This window comes from Hyaena hyaena, unplaced genomic scaffold (assembly GCF_003009895.1).
Source record: "Hyaena hyaena isolate Hyena2069 unplaced genomic scaffold, ASM300989v1 scaffold_275, whole genome shotgun sequence".
Classification (NCBI taxonomy): domain Eukaryota; kingdom Metazoa; phylum Chordata; class Mammalia; order Carnivora; family Hyaenidae; genus Hyaena; species Hyaena hyaena.
Genome location: NW_024080908.1, coordinates 810,354 through 831,312, shown reverse-complemented (window position 1 = coordinate 831,312; position 20,959 = coordinate 810,354). Strand labels below are relative to the sequence as shown.

General features: G+C 42.0%; 1 protein-coding gene across 2 annotated transcripts in view; it reads left to right on the top strand.

Annotated features, from left to right (window-relative positions):
* The window catches only part of SH2D1B (SH2 domain containing 1B), a 30,036-nt gene that overhangs the window by 1,710 nt on the left and 7,367 nt on the right, over nucleotides 1–20,959 (top strand). For both annotated transcript variants that reach the window (XR_005530825.1, XM_039245993.1), the window contains exon 2: nucleotides 20,847–20,910. Coding sequence is in view for 1 of the 2 variants with exons in the window: in XM_039245993.1 (XP_039101924.1) it covers nucleotides 20,847–20,910 (64 nt within the window). In the remaining variant the exon portion in view is untranslated. The remainder of the gene's footprint in view (nucleotides 1–20,846; nucleotides 20,911–20,959) is intronic.

Here is a 20,959-nt window from a genome sequence, read left to right as displayed (position 1 = left end):
CTGCCAGCTCAGAGCCTGGAGCCTGTTTCAGTCTGTGACTCCCTCTCTCTCTGACCCTCCCCTGCTCACGCTGTCTCTCTCTCTCCTAGAAATAAATAAAAATATTTAAAAAAAGAAAAAAAGAGGACAAAAGGAATTGTCATCACTAACTGAATAGGCAGAGACAGATTTCCTTTTTTATATGATGTCAGGGACGCAGGTAAAAGAAAGATAGCCTTCAGGGGTTAACAGTTTGAGTTTTCAAATTACCAGTGATGACAAGAGTGTACTCATAAATTTCTTAGCCATTGGTAATTCTTCTTTTGAGAATTGCCTGATTACATTCCTTTTTTTTTTTTTTTAATGGTTATTTATTTCTGCGAGAGGGGAAGGGGTCGAGAGAGAGAAGATGACAGAGGATCCAAACCAGGCTCTACACTGCAGCAGCGAGCCCTATTCAGGGCTTGAACTCATGGATCATGAGATCATGACCTGAGCCGAAGTCAGATGCTCAAATGACTGAGCCACCCAGCCACCCTGCCTAATCACATTCTTTACTCATTTCCAGCTTGAGTTGTTTATCTTCATTGTTTTCCCCCGGATTCCTATGTGTGAAGGCAAAACATTTCCTTCCCCAAAAAGGACACACGCACAAAAGAAAACCACAGACCAATTTCACTTTTAATCAGTATCCATTTTCAATAAACTACTAACAAAACAGAAGCCACGTTAATGGAGAATGTACCCCATGCTCACATCTGGTCTGTTCCAAGACATCAAGCATGGTTCTAGGTTGGGTAAATTATTAGTTTAATGACATATTAACTAGTCAATGTTTACAAACTGCATACCTCATTTGCTTACCTCATTCTTATTTGCTTAAAGGTATTAGATAAAATTCAACATCCATCTTTCAATTAAATACACACAGACATGCACACATGTGTGCCCTTACACACGCCTAACCATACAAAGCTAAATAGATGCTTTCCTAACCAGAAGGCCAGGTGAGGCACAGGTGAATTGCTGCCAAAATCCTGAATGTAGGAGCACCGGGGTCAGGTCAGACTCTTGGTTTCAGCTCAAGTCATGATCTCACGATTTGTGAGACTGAGCCCTGCTGAAGTTGGGCTCGGCGCTGACAGCGCATAACTTGCTTGGGATTCTTTCACTTCTACCCCTCCCCTGCAAAAAAAAATTTTTTTTAATGTATAAAAAAGTAGTGAATCCCTCTATTCAAACATGGTGCTAGAGCCTTAGGAGATTCTAACAGGGAACTAGCAATTTTTTTTAAGGAGATCCAAAATATGTAAATGAATTAAAAAATGCTGAAGTATAAATTTAAGAAGGGACATTTTATGCAAATTCAAGGGCAGAAAAGATGAGCAAGAGGGTCTTTTTAGAGGAAGTGGCATTTGTTTTTTAAAAAAAATTTAATGGTTATTTATTTTTGAGAGAGAGAGACAGAGAGACAGAGCACAAGTGGGGGAGGAGCAGAGACAGAGAGGGAGACACAGAATGCGAAAGCAGCTCCAGGCTCTGAGCTGTCTGCACGTAGCCCAACACGGGGCTCAAACTCGGAAGTCAGACACTCAACCGACTGAGCCACCCAGGCGCCCCTACAGGAGGTGGCATTTGACCTAGGACTTGAAAGAGAGGATAAGATTTGATTCCACCGAAGTGGGATGGAAGGCATGCCTGGAGGCAGGATGTTTCAAAGCACACACGAATCACACAGGATTCTAGAAAAGCAGCTTGGAAACCGGCTTTTGGTAGAGTAGGTTGGGGATGATATTATGAGGTCTGAAAAGAATGATTGCATAGGTAATGGGGAAATGCAGATGGTTTCCAAGCAAGGAAATGACAAGATTGCAACTCCTCAAGCTCCCTAACGCTGGAATTTAGGAGCTCCAGTCTGACACGGAGGACACACTGAAGCTGACAGGTAATGGCGGTTGAAACTGGTGTGCCTCTGGATGGGAGATGGCGAGAAACTAGCTATGGCGGGGCAAACAGCGGGAATGGGCAAAGAAGGTACAAGGGATGTCATAGGGACAGGAAGACCCTGACCCAGACCACAGGGTAAGTAGTCTATACTGGGATTCTCTCTAAAAATCGACATTTCTTTTCAACTATCTTGTGGAATATCAAGGTAGCCTGAGTATTCATCTAAAGTGAAAGTCACTAAGAAACATAAAAATGAAGAGAGAAGAATACATATTTTTGCCCATGCTCATGTCCCTGAAAGGCAGACCCATGTCAGATGCGTCAGGCTTAAGGCTCAGGGCAAATGGCCCCCATCTCAATGGCCTTTATCATGATCTTTGTGAACTTCTGTTATCGCACAGATCAGTACTGACCAGTTCTAGGTGCCCAATGAGTGTTGAAAGTCTCTTACATGCCAGGCACTATGGTGGGCACTTGGTGCCCTCACCATGGCTCAGAGCCTCATGGGGGAAATGAAGAAGTAAACAGACTCTCAAAGTGTATGCTGATGACTGGACTCACATCACGGCGTGCGTGGGAACTGAGAGCAAGGAGTGACTCACTCATGAAGGTGTGGAGAGCTTTCGTGGAGCTGGTATTTGGAGGGTGAAGAATAGAACCTTCACAGATTCATTCAACAAGCACATACTGAGTGCCTCTTACATGCATATTCCAGACACAGTTCTAGACGTCGGGGAAATCGTGATGAATAACATAAGCATCAGTCCTGCCCTCATAAAAGCACATTCCAGCAAGAGGAGACAATAACGATGAAAATGAAACAGTCATAGTACAGAGAGGCTACTTTAGGTTGCCCTGTGGGAGCAAAGCCAAAATGATCTGCGGCACAAGAATTAGCTTATTTCCCTGTATCTGCGTGTTTGGAGCCACCATGAAGGTGCTTTTTTTGAGAAAGAGAGAGCACGTGCGTGCGCGAGCAGGGGAGCAACAGAGAGATCCCACAACTGTGAGATCATGACCTGAGCTGAAATCAAGAGTCTGACGCTTAACGGACTGAGTTACTCAGGCGCCCCCATGAAGGTGGTTTCTAGGAGCCAAACATTGTGACAGGCATGTTGTGTTCATTATCTCATTTACCCTTTGCAAAACAATTTCTAGTAGGTGACATGCCTTCTATTCTATGGAAAAAGAAACTGGAAGATGCTTCATTTTCTTTTTCTTCTTCTCCTTCTTCTCCTCCCTCTCCTCCCCTCCCCCTCCTCCCCTCCCCCTCCTCCTCCTTCCTCTTCTTCTTCTTCCTCTTCTTCTTCTTCTTCTTCTTCTTCTTCTTCTTCTCCTTCTCCTTCTCCTTCTCCTTCTCCTTCTCTCCTTTTCCAACTTGTTTATTAAATAATCTCTACCCACAATGTAGGGCTCAAACTCATGACCCTGAGATCAAGAGCCATGTGCTCTACCATCTGAGCCAGCCGGGTGTCCCAGATACTGGAGCGTGTTATTAAATAACTTGTCCAAGCCCAACTTGCCAACATGTCATTATGGTCCCTCTTACCAACGTCCCCAGCGCCACTGAAATACGTTCAAGGCACTCACCTCCGAATTGTGTTATAAAGCGGCCAAGCTGGGGACCGGAGGGCTTGCCAGCAGACCCTGATACGTGGAGTCTTACCATTCTGCTTCCAAAAATTGAGCTGCCCCTTCATTGCTCTTAGAATGGCAAAATGGCAATATGCCATCGTCCATCCTTTCACAGACCTAAACAAAAATATTACAGGAAAGTTTAGAAATAAAGGAAGTCGCACAAAGAGTTGGCCAAGCAGTACATAGAACTGACCAGAAAGCGATGTGGTAACTCTAGACAGGAAATGTTACTTGATCGTTACCCTGATAGAGGTTTCAGAAAACACCAGCACACAAAAACACTGTCTCTGCACTGTGAGTTTTCAAGTGTGAGAAGTTGGAACTGGGTCTGCTTTTATAATCAGTAGAGTCAAAGCAGAGTGGATATGAGGAGAGTCAAGACTTCTTCAGTGGGTCTGGGAGGAAAGGAGGGACTTTCCATAGCCATTGGATGGCTGTTGGTGAGAAGAATCTGGTCCCTGTCTTACCACATGTCCTCACCGAGGAGAAAACAGCAATAGAAAGGAGTGGGAGAGCCCTGTGTGGAGGGGTGCGCAGACAGAATGTCATTTCTAGCTCTCAGATTCTGAGATCTTTGGAAAGACTCTATAGCTCACAAAGAAAAAAACATTATTCAAACTTTTTTCATCGTTTTAGAAAAACCAAATGTGGAGAAAGGTATAAAAAAGAAAGCAGAAATGTTCTCAGTTTTGCCACATGGAAATTACCATTTCTGATATTTCAGTACACATGTCTCCAGACTGCTCTCTATGCATATGCATGTATGCGGAAATACGTACCCGTTCGCAAACGGTTCATTATACACGAGGGTTTGCACGCTGATCTTTTTCAACACATCGTTGCATCTTTCCACCTCAGAGAAAGTCAAAACGCATCACGTTTTCATGATTGCTTACTGTTTTGTTGATTGGATCCAACACAATTTACACATAATCATACATTTAGGTTAATTCCACTTTGGTCCAATGGTTTTTGTGCTCACATCTTTGAAAGTTTGCCCAAAGTTTTAACACTTTTACACACATTGACAATTAGTTGTAATTTGTCAGTTGTACCAACGCATGCTCCAATCAAGTGAGAAAGGCAGAAGTCAAAAGTCTTCAAACCCTCTTTATTGACCTCTGTTCCACACTTGTGTCCTGGCACCAAGAAATGCAGAAAACTTAGCTGATAGCCTTGGGTGGTGGATTCCGTTTCCTTTAACTGATCTTTTGAAGTTGGGGGTAAAATAAAACTAAACACTCAAACATGAAGTTTCCCTTCAGCGTTGGTCACAGCATGAGACCAACTGTTAATTGTGGAATTGTCATGAATAGAGGGAGGGCACAGAGATCCATGCCCAACACCTCATGTCATGGCCATTTACAAGGCCAAACCCCATTGGAAAGAGTAAAACAACTCAAAGATAAGCAGAAGCTTAGAAAACACTGTATTCTAACCTTTTCAAAGGAAAATTTTCATCTCAACTGAAACTGTAATGCCAGAATTTAAAAGCGGTCTTTATAAACCCTGCATTTCTCACACCTTAAATGGGGTTGAAGATTTCCGCAAGAGAGCTGGAAATAGGCATCTCAACACAGCAAGTATTAGACACCTTAGAAACGATTAAGTGACTCTCTGGATCTCATTCCTTGCTGTCATGTCCAGAGCGGTCCTCCACTGTGGGTCACTCATGCTGGGGGTCAAGCCACCACAAATTTGCTAAGGACCAAACAGCAAATAGAGGAAATATTTTGTTTCCATCTAATGCCAAAGACTAACCATGACAACAGTAAGCCATCCACGTAAAATGAACTTAAATTTGGTTGATATAGTACAGCAAAAATAAATTCTACTCATAGACCTTTTTCTGTCATGAATGATCTTTACAGCTTTATTGAAGGATCATGGACATAAAATAAGAACTGTACAATTTGATGAATGTTGACATTTGCATACACTCATGAAACTATGACCACAGCCAAAATAATGAACATTTCCATCACTTCTAAAACTTCCCTTGTGCCCCTTTGTGGCCTCCCCTTACCACACCTCCCACCCAGGCCCCAGTCCACTATCATCTGCTTTCGGGCACTATAAATTATGCATTTTCCAGGATTTAATATAAATCAAATCATAAAGTAGTAGCCCCTTTTGTCTGACTTCTTTCTTTTTTTTTTAAATTTTTAAAAAGTCTATTTTGAGAGAGAGAGAGAGAGCACAAGCAGGAGAGGAGCAGAGAGAGAGAGGATCACAAGAAAGCTCCAAACAATCAGCGCAGAGCCCAACGTGGGGCTCGAGCCCATGAACAGTGAGATCAAGACCTGAGCCCAAATCAAGAGTAGGATGCTTAACTGACTGAGCCACCCCAGCGCCCCTTTGTCTGCCTTCTTTCATCCAGAATAATTATTTTGAGATTCATCTGTATAGTTACAATGTTCATTCCTTTCATTGCTGAGTAGTATTCCATCATCCTGTTTGTTGAGCTCATTCAGAACTATTTTTTTTTAAATTTTTAATGTTTTATTTATTTCTGAGAGAGAGGGAGAGAGAGAGAGAGACAGCGTGAACAGGGGAGGGTCAGAGAGAGAGGGAGACACAGAATCTGAAGCAAACTCCAGGCTCTGAGCTGTCAGCACAGAGCACGATGTAGGGCTCGAACCCACGAACCGTGAGATCATGACTTGAGCCGAAGTCGGACCCTTAACAGACTGAGCCACCCAGGTGCCCCTCATTCAGAACTATTACACCTGAAGTTGCTATGAATATTTGTGACAAAGTCTCGTGGACATATGGTTTCATTTATCCTGGGTAAATAACTGCTGAGTGATATGCTCAGTGTAGGTTTCTATTTTCAAGAGACCACCCAACTGTCTTCCAAAGTGATTGCACTATTTTACATTCACGCTGGCATCATGTGAGTTCTGACTGATCCACATTCTTGCAAAAACTTTGCATGGTCAGCTTTCTAAATTTAAGCCGTATTAATAAGTGTGGTGGTACTTCATTGTGGTTTTAATGTACATTTAGCTAATGACTAACGATACTGAGTATTTTTTCATATACTTAGTTGCCACTCATATATCTTCTTTGATTAAGTATCCATTCAAATATTTTGCTCATTAAATTTTTATTTTCCTATTTATTTTCTTAGTGAGTCTTGATAATTCTTTACATGTTTTGGTGCAAATTATTTATGAGATAGGGGCTTTGTGAATATTTTCTCCCATTTTGTGACTTGTCTTTTTATTCTCTTTAGCTAGTGTATTTCAAAGAACAGAGGTTCTTAATTTTAATGAAGCCAAATTTCATTAGTGTTTTCTTTTGAGGATCATGATTTTGGTGTGTATCTAATAAATCCTTGCCTCACTAATTTCACAAAGATTTTTTCCTATGTTTTCTTCTAGGTTTTAATAGTGTTAGCTTTTGCATTTACTGCAGCCCATACTAATTTAATTTTTGTATCTGGGGAAAAGTTGGAGTTCATCTTATTAGGTACAGCTACCTAACCATTCCAGCTCGTTTGCTGAAAAGATTTTTTTTCCAGACCAAGTTTGTATCTGTTGATCTATTGATCTTTTTCCTATCTTTATGCAAATTCTGTATTGTGTTGATGACTTTCATTTTATAATGAGTTTTGAAATCAGTTAGTGTAAGTCCCCAACTTTTTCAAGGTTATTTGACTGTCCTAGGTTCTTTACATCTCTGTACATGTTTTATTTTTTTAAATATAATTTATTGTCAAATTGATTTCCATACAGCGCCCAGTGCTCATCCCAAGAAGTGCCCTCCTCAATGCCCATCACCCACTTTGCCCTCTCCCCCACCCCCCAACAACCTTCAGTTTGTTCTCAGTATTTAAGAGTCTCTTACGGTTTGCCTCCCTCTCAGCTTGTAACTATTTTTTCTGTTAAGTTTCTCAAGATCCACATACGAGTGAAAACATATGGTATCTGTTTTTCTCTGTCTGACTTATTTCACTTAGCATAATACCCTCCAGTTCCATCCACGTTGCTGCAAATGGCCAGATTTCATTCTTTCTCATTGCCAAGTAGTATTCCATTGTATAGAGAAACCACATCTTCTTTATCCATTCATCAGTTGCTGGACATTTAGGCTCTTTCCATAATTTGGCTATTGTTGAAAGTGCTGCTATGAACATTGGGGTACATGTGCCCCTGTGGATCAGCACTCCTGTATCCCTTGGGTAAATTCCTAGCAGTGGTATTACTGGGTCATAGGGGAGTTCTATTTTTACTTTTTTGAGGAAACTCCACACTGTTTTCCGGAGAAGTGTACCAGTTTGCATTCTCACCAACAGCGTAGAAGGGTTCCCGTTTCTCCACATCCTTGCCAGCATCTATAGTCTTCTGATTTGTTCATTTTAGCCACTCTGGGCAGCATGCGGTGGTTATGTACACATTTTAGACTCAGCTTTTTGGCTACCACCAAAAAACGCCTCATGGGATTTACTCTGAGATCGCGGGCACCTATACATCAATTAGGGGAGAACTGAGAAGGAAACTTACATGCATCCTTCTGATCCATGAACATAGTTTAATATCTTCATTGTTTAAGTTCTTTAAAGTTTCTCTCAGAAATGTTTTGTGACAGGTCTTGTTTATCTCTTGTCAATTTCATCTCTAAGATTTCATCTTTTATTGTTATTTGACATGATGTTACTTTAATTTCACTTGTTCAATACAAGTCAACAGAAATATAGTTGACTTCTGTATATTGATTTGTATCCTGCTACCTTGTTGAACTCACTCGTTGGCCAAGTAGCTTCTTCGTAGAGCTCATATGATTTTCCAGATGTCATACGCAATTAAAGCTGGGTGTAGTGCTTCCATTTCAGTCTGGCCATTCCATTTTTTCCCTTGCCTTATGCACTAGCTAGGACTTCCACAGCAATGTAGCATAGAAGTGACAAGTGCAAAAATCCTTGTCATCTCCTGATCTTGGGGTAAGAGTATTCAGTGTTTACAATTAAGTGTGATTTTAGTCCTTCTATTCTTAGTAAAATTGACAGTTTTCATTAGAAATGTATTATCAAAGTTTGTCAAATGCTTTTTCTGCATTGATTGAGAGAGTTGTATTTAGTCTGTTAATTTCTCTCTCTTTTTTTTCTTTACGATTCCGTATATAAGTGATACTGTACAGTATCTGTATTTCTCTGTCTGGCTTATTTCACTTAGCATAATGCCCTTAAGGCCCATCCATGTTGTTATAAATGGCAGTATTTCCTTCCTTCTCATGGTTGAAAAATATTGCATTGTGTATATATATATATATATATATATATGTCACATTTTTACACATTTATCTGTTGATGGACACTTAGGTTGTTTCCATATCTTGGTATTGTGAATAACGCTGCAATAAAAACGGAAGTACAGATATCTCTTCAACATACTGATTTCATTCAGTTTGGATACCCAGAAGTGGGATTGCTAGACCATATGGTAGTTTCATTTTTAATTTTTCACGGGACCTTCTTGCTGCTTTCTATCGTAGCTGCACCAATTTACATTCGCACCAATAGCACACAAGGGTTCCCTTTTCTCCACGTCCTTAACAACACTTATTATCTCTTGGCTTTTTGATGATAGCCATTCTAACAGGCGGGAGATGATATCTCATTGTGGTTTTGATTTGTATTTCCCTGATGGTTAGTGATGTCGAGCACCTTGTCATCTACCTGTTAGCCACTTGCATATCTTCTTTGGAAAAACGTCTATGTAGTTCTCCCCATTTTAAAAATTAGATTATTTGTTTGTTGTTATTGTATAAGTTCTTTATATATTTTGGATATTAGCCCCTTAGCATATATATAATTTGCAAATATTTTCTCCTATTCAGGAGTTTGCCTTTTCACTTTGTTGTTGGTTTCCTTTGCTGTGCAGAGCTTTGTCGTTAGTCCCTCTTGTTTATTTTACTTTTGTTTTTGCGTTCATTGTCACAAAAGTCATTGCCAATACTGATGCCAAGGAGCTTTATCCCCTTTGTTTTCTCCTGGGAGTTAATCAGTCAATAGTCATTAATTTTCAAATATTAAACCAACCTTGACATTAATCCTGACATAATCCCATTTGATTGCTATGTAGAGTCTTTTGTATATATTGGTTAATTTGATATGCCAACATTTTGAGAAGAATCATTATCATGGGGAATATAATTTGTACCTTAACTTAAAAAGCTTGTCTGTAAAAGGTTTTCATATCAGAGAAATGCAAGCCTCACAGAATAAGTTAGGAGTAATCTCTCTTTAGTTTTCTGAAGAGTTTATTTATAATGGTATTATTTCTTAAATGTTCAGTAGAATGTATCAGTCAAGCCATCTGGGCCTAGGATTTTCTTTGTGGGAAAGTTTTTAACCTACCATTTCAAATTTTTTAATAGATACAGAGTTATTCAGTCGATTTTTTTTGGGGGGGTGAGGTCTGTTAGTTTGTGTTTCCAAGTAAGCTGTGCATTTCACTGATGTCAAATGAAACTTTGTCAATATATTTTTTAAATGTTTATTTATTTATTTGGCAGGGGGAGGGGCAGAGAGAGATAGGGAGAGAGAAAGAATCCCAAGCAGGCTCCACGCTCAGCATGGAGTCCGATGTGGGACTCAATCCCACGACCATGAGATCATGACCTGAGCCGAAATCAAGAGTCAGACACTTAACCGACTGAACCACCCACGCGCCCATGAAACTTCATTAATATTATTTACCCTTTTAAAGAATAGCTGTCACTTTTGTTTATTTTTGGTACTGGTTTTTTTTCCCCATTTGTATTTCAATGACTTCTTCATTTCACTTTTGGTAGTTTCTGTCATGTCACTTTATCTCCAAGTTCACAAACTGATGTTTTCCGCAATGTGAAATTTGCTGTTAATCCCATTCACATAGTCTTCATCTTTGACAATGCAGTTTTTACCTCTGGAATTTTAATTTGGGTGTCTCTTTTGTATGTTCCAGGTTTCTGCATAACAAGCTCTTTCATCTAGATACTTGAGCATCTGAGATACTTTCCGTAACTATATTAATGCCCTTGTCTACCCTGGGAGGGCTTTATGGTCTCCCTCAATTGATGAGCTAGAGGTAGAAGTTCAGGAAGCCTACTGTGCCTAGAGCTCGTGGGGGAGAATACAGGAGAGGAAAGAGATACCCGGAGACAGGGCTCCAGAGAGCTGCAGAGATCTCGAACCTTCAGCTTAGTCATGACTACCTCATGCACATGAGGAAGGTACCCAAGCCTGGGTTAAAAAATAAAGATCACTCAAAAGAAGCCAATAGAAAATTCTCTGGGGCTCACATTAGTCTTGAAATGCTTGTGCTCTCACCAGACAGAGTAGACACTCTCACAGTTCATGGACACCAGTTAGCACATTGACTCAGTAGTGGGATGGACAGAATTTGCATAGGTGGAAAACTGGTTCTGCACATTCTAAACTTGAACCACTTAGTAGACATTTAAGAGATGTTAAGTAGTTGGATGAGCGAGTGGAGTTGAGGGCAGATTGGAGCTAAGGGTGCCAATTAAAATATAATTTGAGGGGTGCCTGGGTGGCTCAGTCGGTTAAGTGTCTGACTTCAGCTCAGGTCATGATCTTATGGTTTCTGGATTCAAGCCCTGCGTTCAGCTCTGTGCTCACAGCTCAGTGCCTGGAGCCTGCTTCAGATTCTGTGTCTCCCTCTCTCTCTGCCCCTCTCCTACTCATGCTTTGTCTCTCTCTCTCTCAAAAATAAACATTAAAAAAATAAAATCTAATTTGATAATTGTTATTTTTACATACTTAATCTTTCCATTAAAAAACATAGCATCTCCCTTTATTCTGTGAAGTATTCTTTTACGTCTCTTAGTAAGATTTCTTCATATAGGCTTGGCATATTTCTTGTTAGGATAATTCAATGCCGGGGCGCTTGGGAGACTCAGTGGACTAAGCATCCGGCTTCGGCTCAGGTCATGATCTTGCGGCCTGTGGGTTTTGAGCCCCGTGTCAGGCTCTGTGTTGGCAGCTCAGAGCCTGGAGCCTGCTTCAGATTCTGTGTCTCCCTCTCTCTGCCCCTTCTCTGCTCACTCTTTCTCTTTCTCTCTCTCTCAAAATTAATGTAAAAAACTTTAAAAAAAGATAATTCAATGCAACTCAACAAATACTCACTGAGTGTACGTATGAGGCAGGCAATGTGCAGGAGGGAACAAAGCAGACGAGAGTCTGACCTTTTGAAACTCACAGCCAGGCGTGAAGTGCAGAGGAGGAAATGAGTAATTAAAATTCAGTATGATCAGAGGTATATTTGACTAGTAATGGACAACTTTTCTCAAAAGTTCCCCTCCTGTCCCCCTGACGGAGCACCCCCCCAAGGTACCCCCACCTAAAGCACTTGGTGCCCTGAATCATCAACTCAGCTGCCTTGCACCTCCAGGTCCTTGAGCAAAGCTTTGGGTGAGAAAGATGGCGTGTGGCTGTGTATCTGGTGGGAGCCTAAGGAGGATGTTGTGATATTGGTTACTGTAGCTTCAGGAGACTCGAGACCTGGTAAGACAGGAATCCACCTGACTACCATCGCTCCTCTTCGGTCCCTTTGATCGTCAGCAGGTAGGCACCCCTACCCCTTGAGAGTGAGAGAGAGCGAGAGAGAGCGAGCGAGCATGTGTGAGCAGGGGAGAGGCAGAGAGAGGTGGGGGAGAGAGAATCCCAAGGAGGCTCCACACTGTCAGTGCAGAGCCCGACTCGGGACTCCATCTCACCAACCATGAGATCATGACCTGAGCTGAGATCAAAAGTCCGACACTTAACTGACTGAGCCCCCGAGGCGCCCCTAGGTCTCCTCCTTTGAAGCACAGCTTTTTTTCTGATGACTGAAAAGGGTAAAACCTTCCTGAAAGAGAATCATTGGAGAATGAAAACATAGCCTTTACTGCAAAATAGTGTACTCTAAACGAGCTGAGCATGTCACACCAGCCAGAATGGCTAAAATCAAAAGCACAGAAAACAAGTGTTGGGGGGGGTGTAGAGAAAAAGGAGCGCTGTTGGTGGGAATGTGAACTGGTGCAGCCACTGTGGAAGACAGTCTGGATTTTCCTCAAAAAATGTGAAATAGAACTATATCATGATCCAGTAATTTCACTATTGGGTATTTACCACCCCCCAAAATATGAAAATATGAAATATGAAAATTTGAAAGGATACATGCATTGCTGTGTTTATTGCAGCATGTTTACAAGAGCCAAATTATGGGAGCAGTCCATATTCATCTATTCATGGACACTTCTATAATATTATATATTATGTATATATGTATATACACGTATGTATAAATATATATGTGTGTATACATGTATGTGTATATATATAAATGTATATGTGTATATACATGTGTGTGTGTGTGTGTACACACACACACACACACACACACATACACAATGGGACTTTATTCAGCCATAAGGAAAGAATGAAATCTTGCCACAACATGGATGCAGCTAGAGAATATAATGCCAGGTGAGATAAGTCAGCCAGAGAGACAACTATTTTATGATTTCACTCATATGTGGAATTTAGGAAACAAACCAACAAAGGGAAAAAGACAAATCAAAAACAGACTCTTAACCATAGAGAAGGAACATGGTTACCAGAGGGGAGATGGGCTGGGCAGGGTGGGGGATGGGGCAGATGGGGCAAAGAGGCAAAGGGGATGCAGAGCACATGCGTCATGAGGAGCACTGAGTAATGGATGGAAACGTTGAATCGCTATGTTGTACACCTGAAACTAACACTGTATGTCAGCTACACTGGAATGAAAACTGAGCCCTTCTTGACTGTTGGTTTTGTTTTTATGTTTGGGTAAAGGCTGTTTCAGAGCAATCAGTAGGCATGCGGGATCTTTTCTTCTTTTCATTTTTTTTTTTTGATGTTTAATAGTATCAGGAGAGAGAGAGACAAGGCATGAGCAGGGGAGGGTCAGAGAGAGTGGGAGACACAGAATCTGAGGCAGGCTCCAGGCTCTGAGCTGTCAGCACAGAGCCCCACGCGGGGCCGGAACTCACGAACTGTGAGATGGTGACCTGAGTCAAAGTCGGATGCTGAACCGAGGTGCCCCAGCATGAGGAATCTTAGAAAGGTAACCACTGACGTTCCAAAAGGCTTGAAGACCAAACTCTGCTTTCAGGAAAAAGATAACAGCTCTTTGAAAGATCCAAAATGTTCAAAACAGATTTGTTTACAGTTGCAGAACAAGAGAGGAGACTGAAGACGAAAAACTCAAAGGAAAGTATTTGAGTTCGCATAGTTACCTCCTAAGGATTTCCCAACTAGCATAAACAGATGGAAGTGTTTGCATAAAAAATCCTCAGAATGCAGTGATGACCCCAGTGGTTTCCTCCCCTCCCTCCTTCATCCCCACCTCTCTCCTTATCCTTCCCTTTGCACCTCAAAATTGCACTAAAAAGAGCTATTTTACTTTACAATTTCTTTCTTTCTAAAAAAATTTTTTTAATGTTTATTTATTTTTGAGAGACAGAGTGTGAGCAGGGGAGGGGCAAAGAGTGAAGGAGACACAGAATCTGAAGCAGGCTCCAGGCTCTGAGTTAGTGTTCAGCACAGAGCCCAACACGGGGCTCGAACTCACAAACCGCAAGATCATGACCTGAGCCGAAGTCGGCCACTTAACTGACTGAGCCACCCAGGCGCCCCTACATTTTCATTATTAATTTAAATTTAATGAGGTTTATGGAGTGTTTGATTTGTTATTTTTGGAACTCTATATGCTAATTAATCTAATGATGGTTTATATGAGAAAATTTGTATTTATTTTATGTATTTTCATTGATTTTACACTTGGACTTAATATTTCATAATATATTTATGATTTTCTTAGATTTTGAATATGTTTAAATAGACTACATATTTAGTTTCTATGATTTTTGCCTTTTAGGAAATAGTAAGATATTGGCATTTTGTGCTAATATTATCAATCTCAAAAAGTCCACATTTGGGCTTATAGAGTGTGTGCATTTCAGCTCTACTGAATTTTGCCAAATTGTTCTCCAAGACGTTAGTATCTAATTACGTCCCAGTAGTTGTGTATAAAACTTTCTATAACTTCACATCACAGCCAATATTTTCCAGTAGTAAACTCATCTGTCTTTGCCAATCTGGTATGAAATGATATCTAACTGTGGTTTAATTTGTACTTCCATGATTGATAGTGAAGTGAAGCATCTTTTCATGTTTATTGGCCATTTTGTTTACCTTTTTCTTATGGTAAATCAGTGTTCTTATTACATACCAGTACTGCGGTATCTTCTTCCAGTTGGTGGACTTTTTCACCTTGTTAACATATTTTGATAATTTGAACTTTTAATTAATTAATTAATTAATTAAATTTTTTTAGGGAGAGCGTGTGCTTGAGTGCTCGTATATGTGAGTGGGGGAGGGGGAGACAGAGAGAGAGAGAGAGAGAGAGAGAGAGGGAATCCCAAGCAGGCTCCATGCTGTCAGTGCAGAGCCTAATGTGGGGTTCAATCCCATGAACTGTGAGATCATGACCTGAGCCAAAATCAAGAATCGGACATTTAACCAACTGAGCCATCCAGGTGCCCCAAGATATTTTAATTTTAATATAGTGAATTTATTAATCTTTCTTAAGGCTTATACTTTTTGTGATGGAAGAACTCCTTCCTTAACTCAAGTTATCAAATTATTCACTTATGTTTATTTCTCCTAAGCTCACTGTTTTGTTTTTTCATGGTAAGGTCTTCACTTAGGATGTGAAGTAGGGATCTACTTTTATTTGTTTCCACATTAAACCATTACCATTACCATTTAATAACTAGCCCATCTCCTTCTCACTGATCTGCTGTGCCTGCCCTCTCTTACGCCACATTTTCAGACATATGCGGATCTGTTTCTGGACTCTCTATTTTATTCCATTAATATCTCTTCTACCCTGGAATCAGTTCCTCACTGTCTTAATTATAGCTCTATAAGAAGACTTGAGATGTGTTAAGATGGAAACACACCCTGCCATCCCTTCACACACAGCAGTCTTATTTTTCTTCTTTAAAACTGACCAGATTTGGGGCACCTGGCTGGCTTGGTTGGAAAAGCATAAGACTCCTGACCTTGGGGTTCTGAGTTTGAGCCCCATGGTGGGTGTAGAAATTACTTAAAAGTAAAAAAATATTTAAAACAAATTGACCATTTTTTTGAACAGGGCAGGGACATGGCCTGACTCACATTTTCTTTCTGCACAAAAATTCAAGTCTTTTGTTAAGTATTAGAAGATGTAAGAATCAATGACAATTGATTCTTGACAATTGAAATCAGAAGCATCTTGGTGCAAATTGATGACAAATATTTATGCTATTTGTATAGGAGAACCTTCTGAATAAGTGGGAAAAGTTAATAAAGCTCTATAACTAAAATAACACATCTGACTCACCTTTTTTATTTTTTTAAAAAACTTTTTAATGTTTTATTTATTTCTGAGAGAGAGACAGCATGAGCAGGAGAGGGTCAGAGAGAGAAGGAGATACAGAATCTGAAACAGGCTCCAGGCTCTGAACTGGCTGTCAGCACAGAACCTGATGCAGGGCTCGCACCCATGAACCATGAGATCATGACCTGAGCCGAAGTTGGACGTTTAACCCACTGAGCCACCCAGGTGCCCCTGGCTCACATTTTTTAAAAGGGCCCCTAAAGAATAATAATTAATGACATCAGGGAGACAGAGGAAAACATTTCTGGAACTATGTCCTTGAATAGATGAAAATGGATGGCATCCAGTGGAAGTAAGAGGGATTAGTTCCAGAGTAACATGCAAAGTTCATGCATGGTAATGAAGGCAGAGTAAGTGACGACACAGGCTAATAGCTGAGGCAGTTCAGAGACTGATTGCTTGAATTTCTGTGAAGTCATCAGTGAAAGGTGAGGTATTCAGGGTTTAAGAAGAAAGGAGGGGCACCTGGGTGGCCCAGTCGGTTGAGCGGCTGGTTTTGGCTCAGGTCATGATCTCACGGTTCATGTGTTTGAGCCCTGCGTCGGGCTCTGTGCTGAAAGCTCAGAGCCTGGAGCCTATTTCAGATTCTATGACTCTCTCTCTCTCTCTCTCTGCCCCTCCCTCGCTCATACTGTGTCTCTCTCTCTCTCAAAAAATAAATAGACCTTAAAAAAAAAGAAGAAGAAGAAAGGAGACAGCGTAGAATCCCTGTTGAGGGAATAGGGAAGGAGATGCTTGCCCGGGGTGGGGGCTAAGAGCCCACTGGAGGTCTGTGGTCATGAACGTATGTGGTCATGAATTCAAAGTGAGACCAGTCAGCTGGCCAAGGGAGTGAAGACAGGCGAGTGACAAAGGTGAAAAGTGGGAGGGCCAATAGATTGGAGGCTCTATGGCCAATGAATGGAGGAAAAGGGTCTAGAAGTGGAAGCGAGAAAGTGGGATGTGTGAAACTCACATGACAAAATGGTTATGGTTGTTGGCAATCCCAAGTTCAAGGTTAAAAGCAGGGCTGGCTTCACGGCCTGTCCCGCATGCAGCTGCACAGAGCCCCGCGCTCACAGGGTCCTGCACTGGGTTCCAGGCGCTGCTGTCGCCATCTTGAAATTCCTAACCACTGGGGCGCCTGGGTGGCTTAGTCGGTTAAGCGTCCGACTTTGGCTTAGGTCATGATCTCGCGGTTTGTGGGTTCGAGCCCCGCGTCGGGCTCTGTGCTGACTGCCAGCTCAGAGCCTGGAGCCTAGTTCAGAGTCTGTGTCTCCCTCTCTCTCTGACCCTCCCCTGCTCACGCTGTCTCTCTCTCTCCCTCTCCTAGAAATAAATAAAAATATTAAAAAAAAAAAAAAAAGAAAGAAATTCCTAACCACTGTTTAACAAGGGGCCTTGCATTTTAATGTTGCCCTGGGCCCCACCGCCCTACGGGCATGGGAGTGAGTGGCTGATGTAGGTGGAAGACGAGGCCTCTGGAGAAGAGCTGAAGGAAGTGAGAAACCGGAATGTCTCAGGGTAACGTACATGTGAACTACAACTGTGGAAACCGAGGGAGGAATAGCATTGAAGGTAGCGACAGGGGGGCTAAGAGCTAGGCCGTGGAGACCGAGTGGCAGTAAGCAGGGGCACAAGATGCCGCAGCAGGGAGGGGGGAGTCGGCAGGCGACATAATCTAATGACGTGAAACTCAAAGCTGAGGGTTTGGAGGAAGGAGGGGAACAGCTGAGCACCGGAACATGGACCTCCCCTTCAGGCCCTGCAGGGAGTGGGCTTTGGGAGAAAGAAGCAGCCATGTAAACGGGGGGGGGGGGGGGGGGGGGGGGGGCGGTCCTGGGGGCAGAGCCAGGTTTCCTTTAGAGCAAGGTGACAGGATGATTAAGAACAGGTCAGTGCCCTGCAAGACTGGGGCTCTTATAAATGATGACGACAGGGATAAGGGGCACGATGAGATGAGCCCAGGGGACTCAAGGCAGAGAGTGGAGGCAAGACTATTAGCTTTGTAGCCGAAGAGGGGGCTCCCTGTCACCAATGGTGATGGGCAACAGCCTAGGATAAACATGGCCTTTTTGTGTATCTTTAGTGTGAATGTTTGCTGGAAGAACTATATTTCTTTTATAAGTTTTATAAGTGGCATTTATAAAATAACAATTAGAAAGGGCACGGGGGAGGGCACTTGTGGGGATGAGCACTGGGTGTTCTATGGAAACCAACTTGACAATAAACTATATTAAAATAAATAAATAAATAAATAAATAAATAAGATAATTAGGGGCACCTGGGGGTGGGGGCTCAGTCGGTTAAGCGTCCGGCTTTGGCTTTGGCCCAGGGCATGATCTCATGGTTCATGAGTCCCAGCCCCACGCGGGGCTCTCTGCTGTCAGCACAGAGCTCCCTTCGGATCTGCTCTCCCCTTCTCTCTCTCTGCCCCTTCCCCACTCACGTGCGTTCTCTCTCTCTCTCAAAAACGATAAATTAAAAAAAAAAAAATAATTAGGACAGAGGTTATTTAAAAATGAGTTTTTTTTAAATGTTTTATTTATTTCTAGAAGAGAGAGAGAGAGACAGCGTGAGCAGGGGAGGGTCAGAGAGAGAGGGAGTCACGGACTGAAACAGGCTCCAGGCTCTGAGCTGGCAGTCAGCACAGAGCCCGACGCGGGGCTCGAACCCACGAACCGCGAGATCATGACCTAAGCGAAAGTCGGACACCTAACCGACTAAGCCACCCAGGCGCCCCTTAAAAATGAGTTTTTACACTTACCCAATGACACTATAGTCATATAAAGTAGATGCTCTGCAATCTCTTATAAAATATTTTCCTCGAAACATTCCAAAATCAATGCATATAGGTATCGCAAGTTCAATAAATCAATTTCTTTGTAAAGCACTGTGGCAACATGGCTTGTTATTGCATATAAAATGCACTGCAAAGGGGTGCCTGGGGGGGCTCAGTCGGTTAAGTGCCTGACTTCAGCTCAGGTTATGATCTCACGGTTCATGGGTTAGAGCCCTGCGTCTGTGCTAAGCTGTCATCACGAAGGCTGGAGGCTGCTTTGGATTCTGTGTCTCCCTCTCTCTCTGACCCTGCCCTGCTCATGCTCTGTCTCTCTCTCTCTCAAACATAAGTAAATGGTAAAAAAAAAAAAAAAAAATTTAAAAACGCTTTGCAAAGGAAAAGATTGGATTTGAGCAGTGTCTGTCTTTATAACTTGAAGTCTACGGCTTTCGGGCCAGTTAACGTAGAAGCTCTGTTTGTTTGAGTCTTTCACACTCCTCTGGTGGAGATTGTCTTAGCTGATAATACAACAGCGTAATAAAAAAGAAGTCATTTAAGAATTTAATGTGTGATAGTTGCGTCTCAAAGAACTATGTGATCAATCAAATGCAATGTGTGGACCTCGTCTGGATCCTGATCTGAATGACATGTCTGTGAAAAGAAATTTTTGAGACTTCTTCCCAGATGTGGGACACTTTATCACATGTGGACAAGGGGTCTTGTGAAATGTGTGTTGCTTGCACACACATGTGCGTTGGGGACACCCACTGGCCTATTCTGGCCTCAGGAAACCCCACAAAAAGGATTGGGATTTGAAGTCCATTGCCAAAGCCTTCAGACAATCAGTAATAAGGTCTTCTGTACCTTAAAGCTCTGTGCAGCTTTTTAAATTCTTAGTTCAGTCCAATGATTCCTTGGCATAGGTGTGAAGTGGTGGTGGTGGTGGAGGATCATCAGATAATTTAAACCTCATGTCAGTATCTATAATCTCTCTCTTTTTACTTTTTTAAATAAATGTTTATTCATTTTTGAGAGAGAGGGAGAGTGTGAGCAGGGGAGGAACAGAGAGAGAGAATGAGGGGGACAGAGGATCCAAAGCGAGCTCTGTGCTGTCTAGCAGTGAGCCGGATGTGGGGCTCAAACTCTGAGATCATGACCTGAGATGAAGTCAGACACTCAACCAACTGAGCCACCTAGGTGCCCCACCCCCCCTTTTTTTTTTTACATTTTAATATGTCTCTGGAATCAGAACATGTTGAAGGTTGATAGAAACATTTAACGTATGCATTTTTTTCCCGGAAAGCTATTGTTAAATTAACACGTTACATCAATGGCATCTTGGAGAAATATGGCAATGCATGGATGCTATGTCTTGCTTTGGAAATTGTCAGATTGGGTCTGTTATCTAGATTCTGGGAAGATTACTTAGCCCGTGGCACCACTTCCGCACTCTCACCGTTCTTTGCTTTAATTGACACTAACGATCTCTATCGAGGTCAATGACACATCGTTTGGTGAGCAGTACAGGAACTGCCCAATGGCAGTTTGTATGTTGTATCGACTTAGAGCTAAGTGAAAAAACTAGAGAGAAGTACGAAGACCATGGAAATAGTAAATTCTCTCTCCTTATCCTCTTGGCTTCAAGCCCTGACTTCCACCTTCAGAATAGGGGTCCCCATTTCCAAGCCTTTGTCTCTTTCAAATTCCCACAGATGAGATTGCCTGAAAATGATCAGTTTCTTTCTAGGACTAAGATTGCCAAAGCCACCGTGCACATAGTAGACAGGTAGACGCTACCTGGATTTGCACGTAAGGACATTATGATGGGCTGCCTGGTGGTTCAGTTGGTTGGACGTCTGAGTCTTGATTTCCACTCAGGCCATGATTCAGAACCTGCTTGGGATTCTCTCTCCCTCTCTCTCTGCCCCTCCCATACATACACACACACACACACACACACACACATGTACACGCACTCTCTGTCTCAAAATAAATACATAAATTAGAAAAAACAGAATATTATGATTCACACAGTTATCTTTCCACAGGTTTAAAAATTTTGTCTACACATACCGAATCTTCAAAGAGAGACATGGGTTTTACAACATACAGGTAAGAACGTACCAGAACTGCCATAAAATCAGTAACAAAAGGTCGGGGG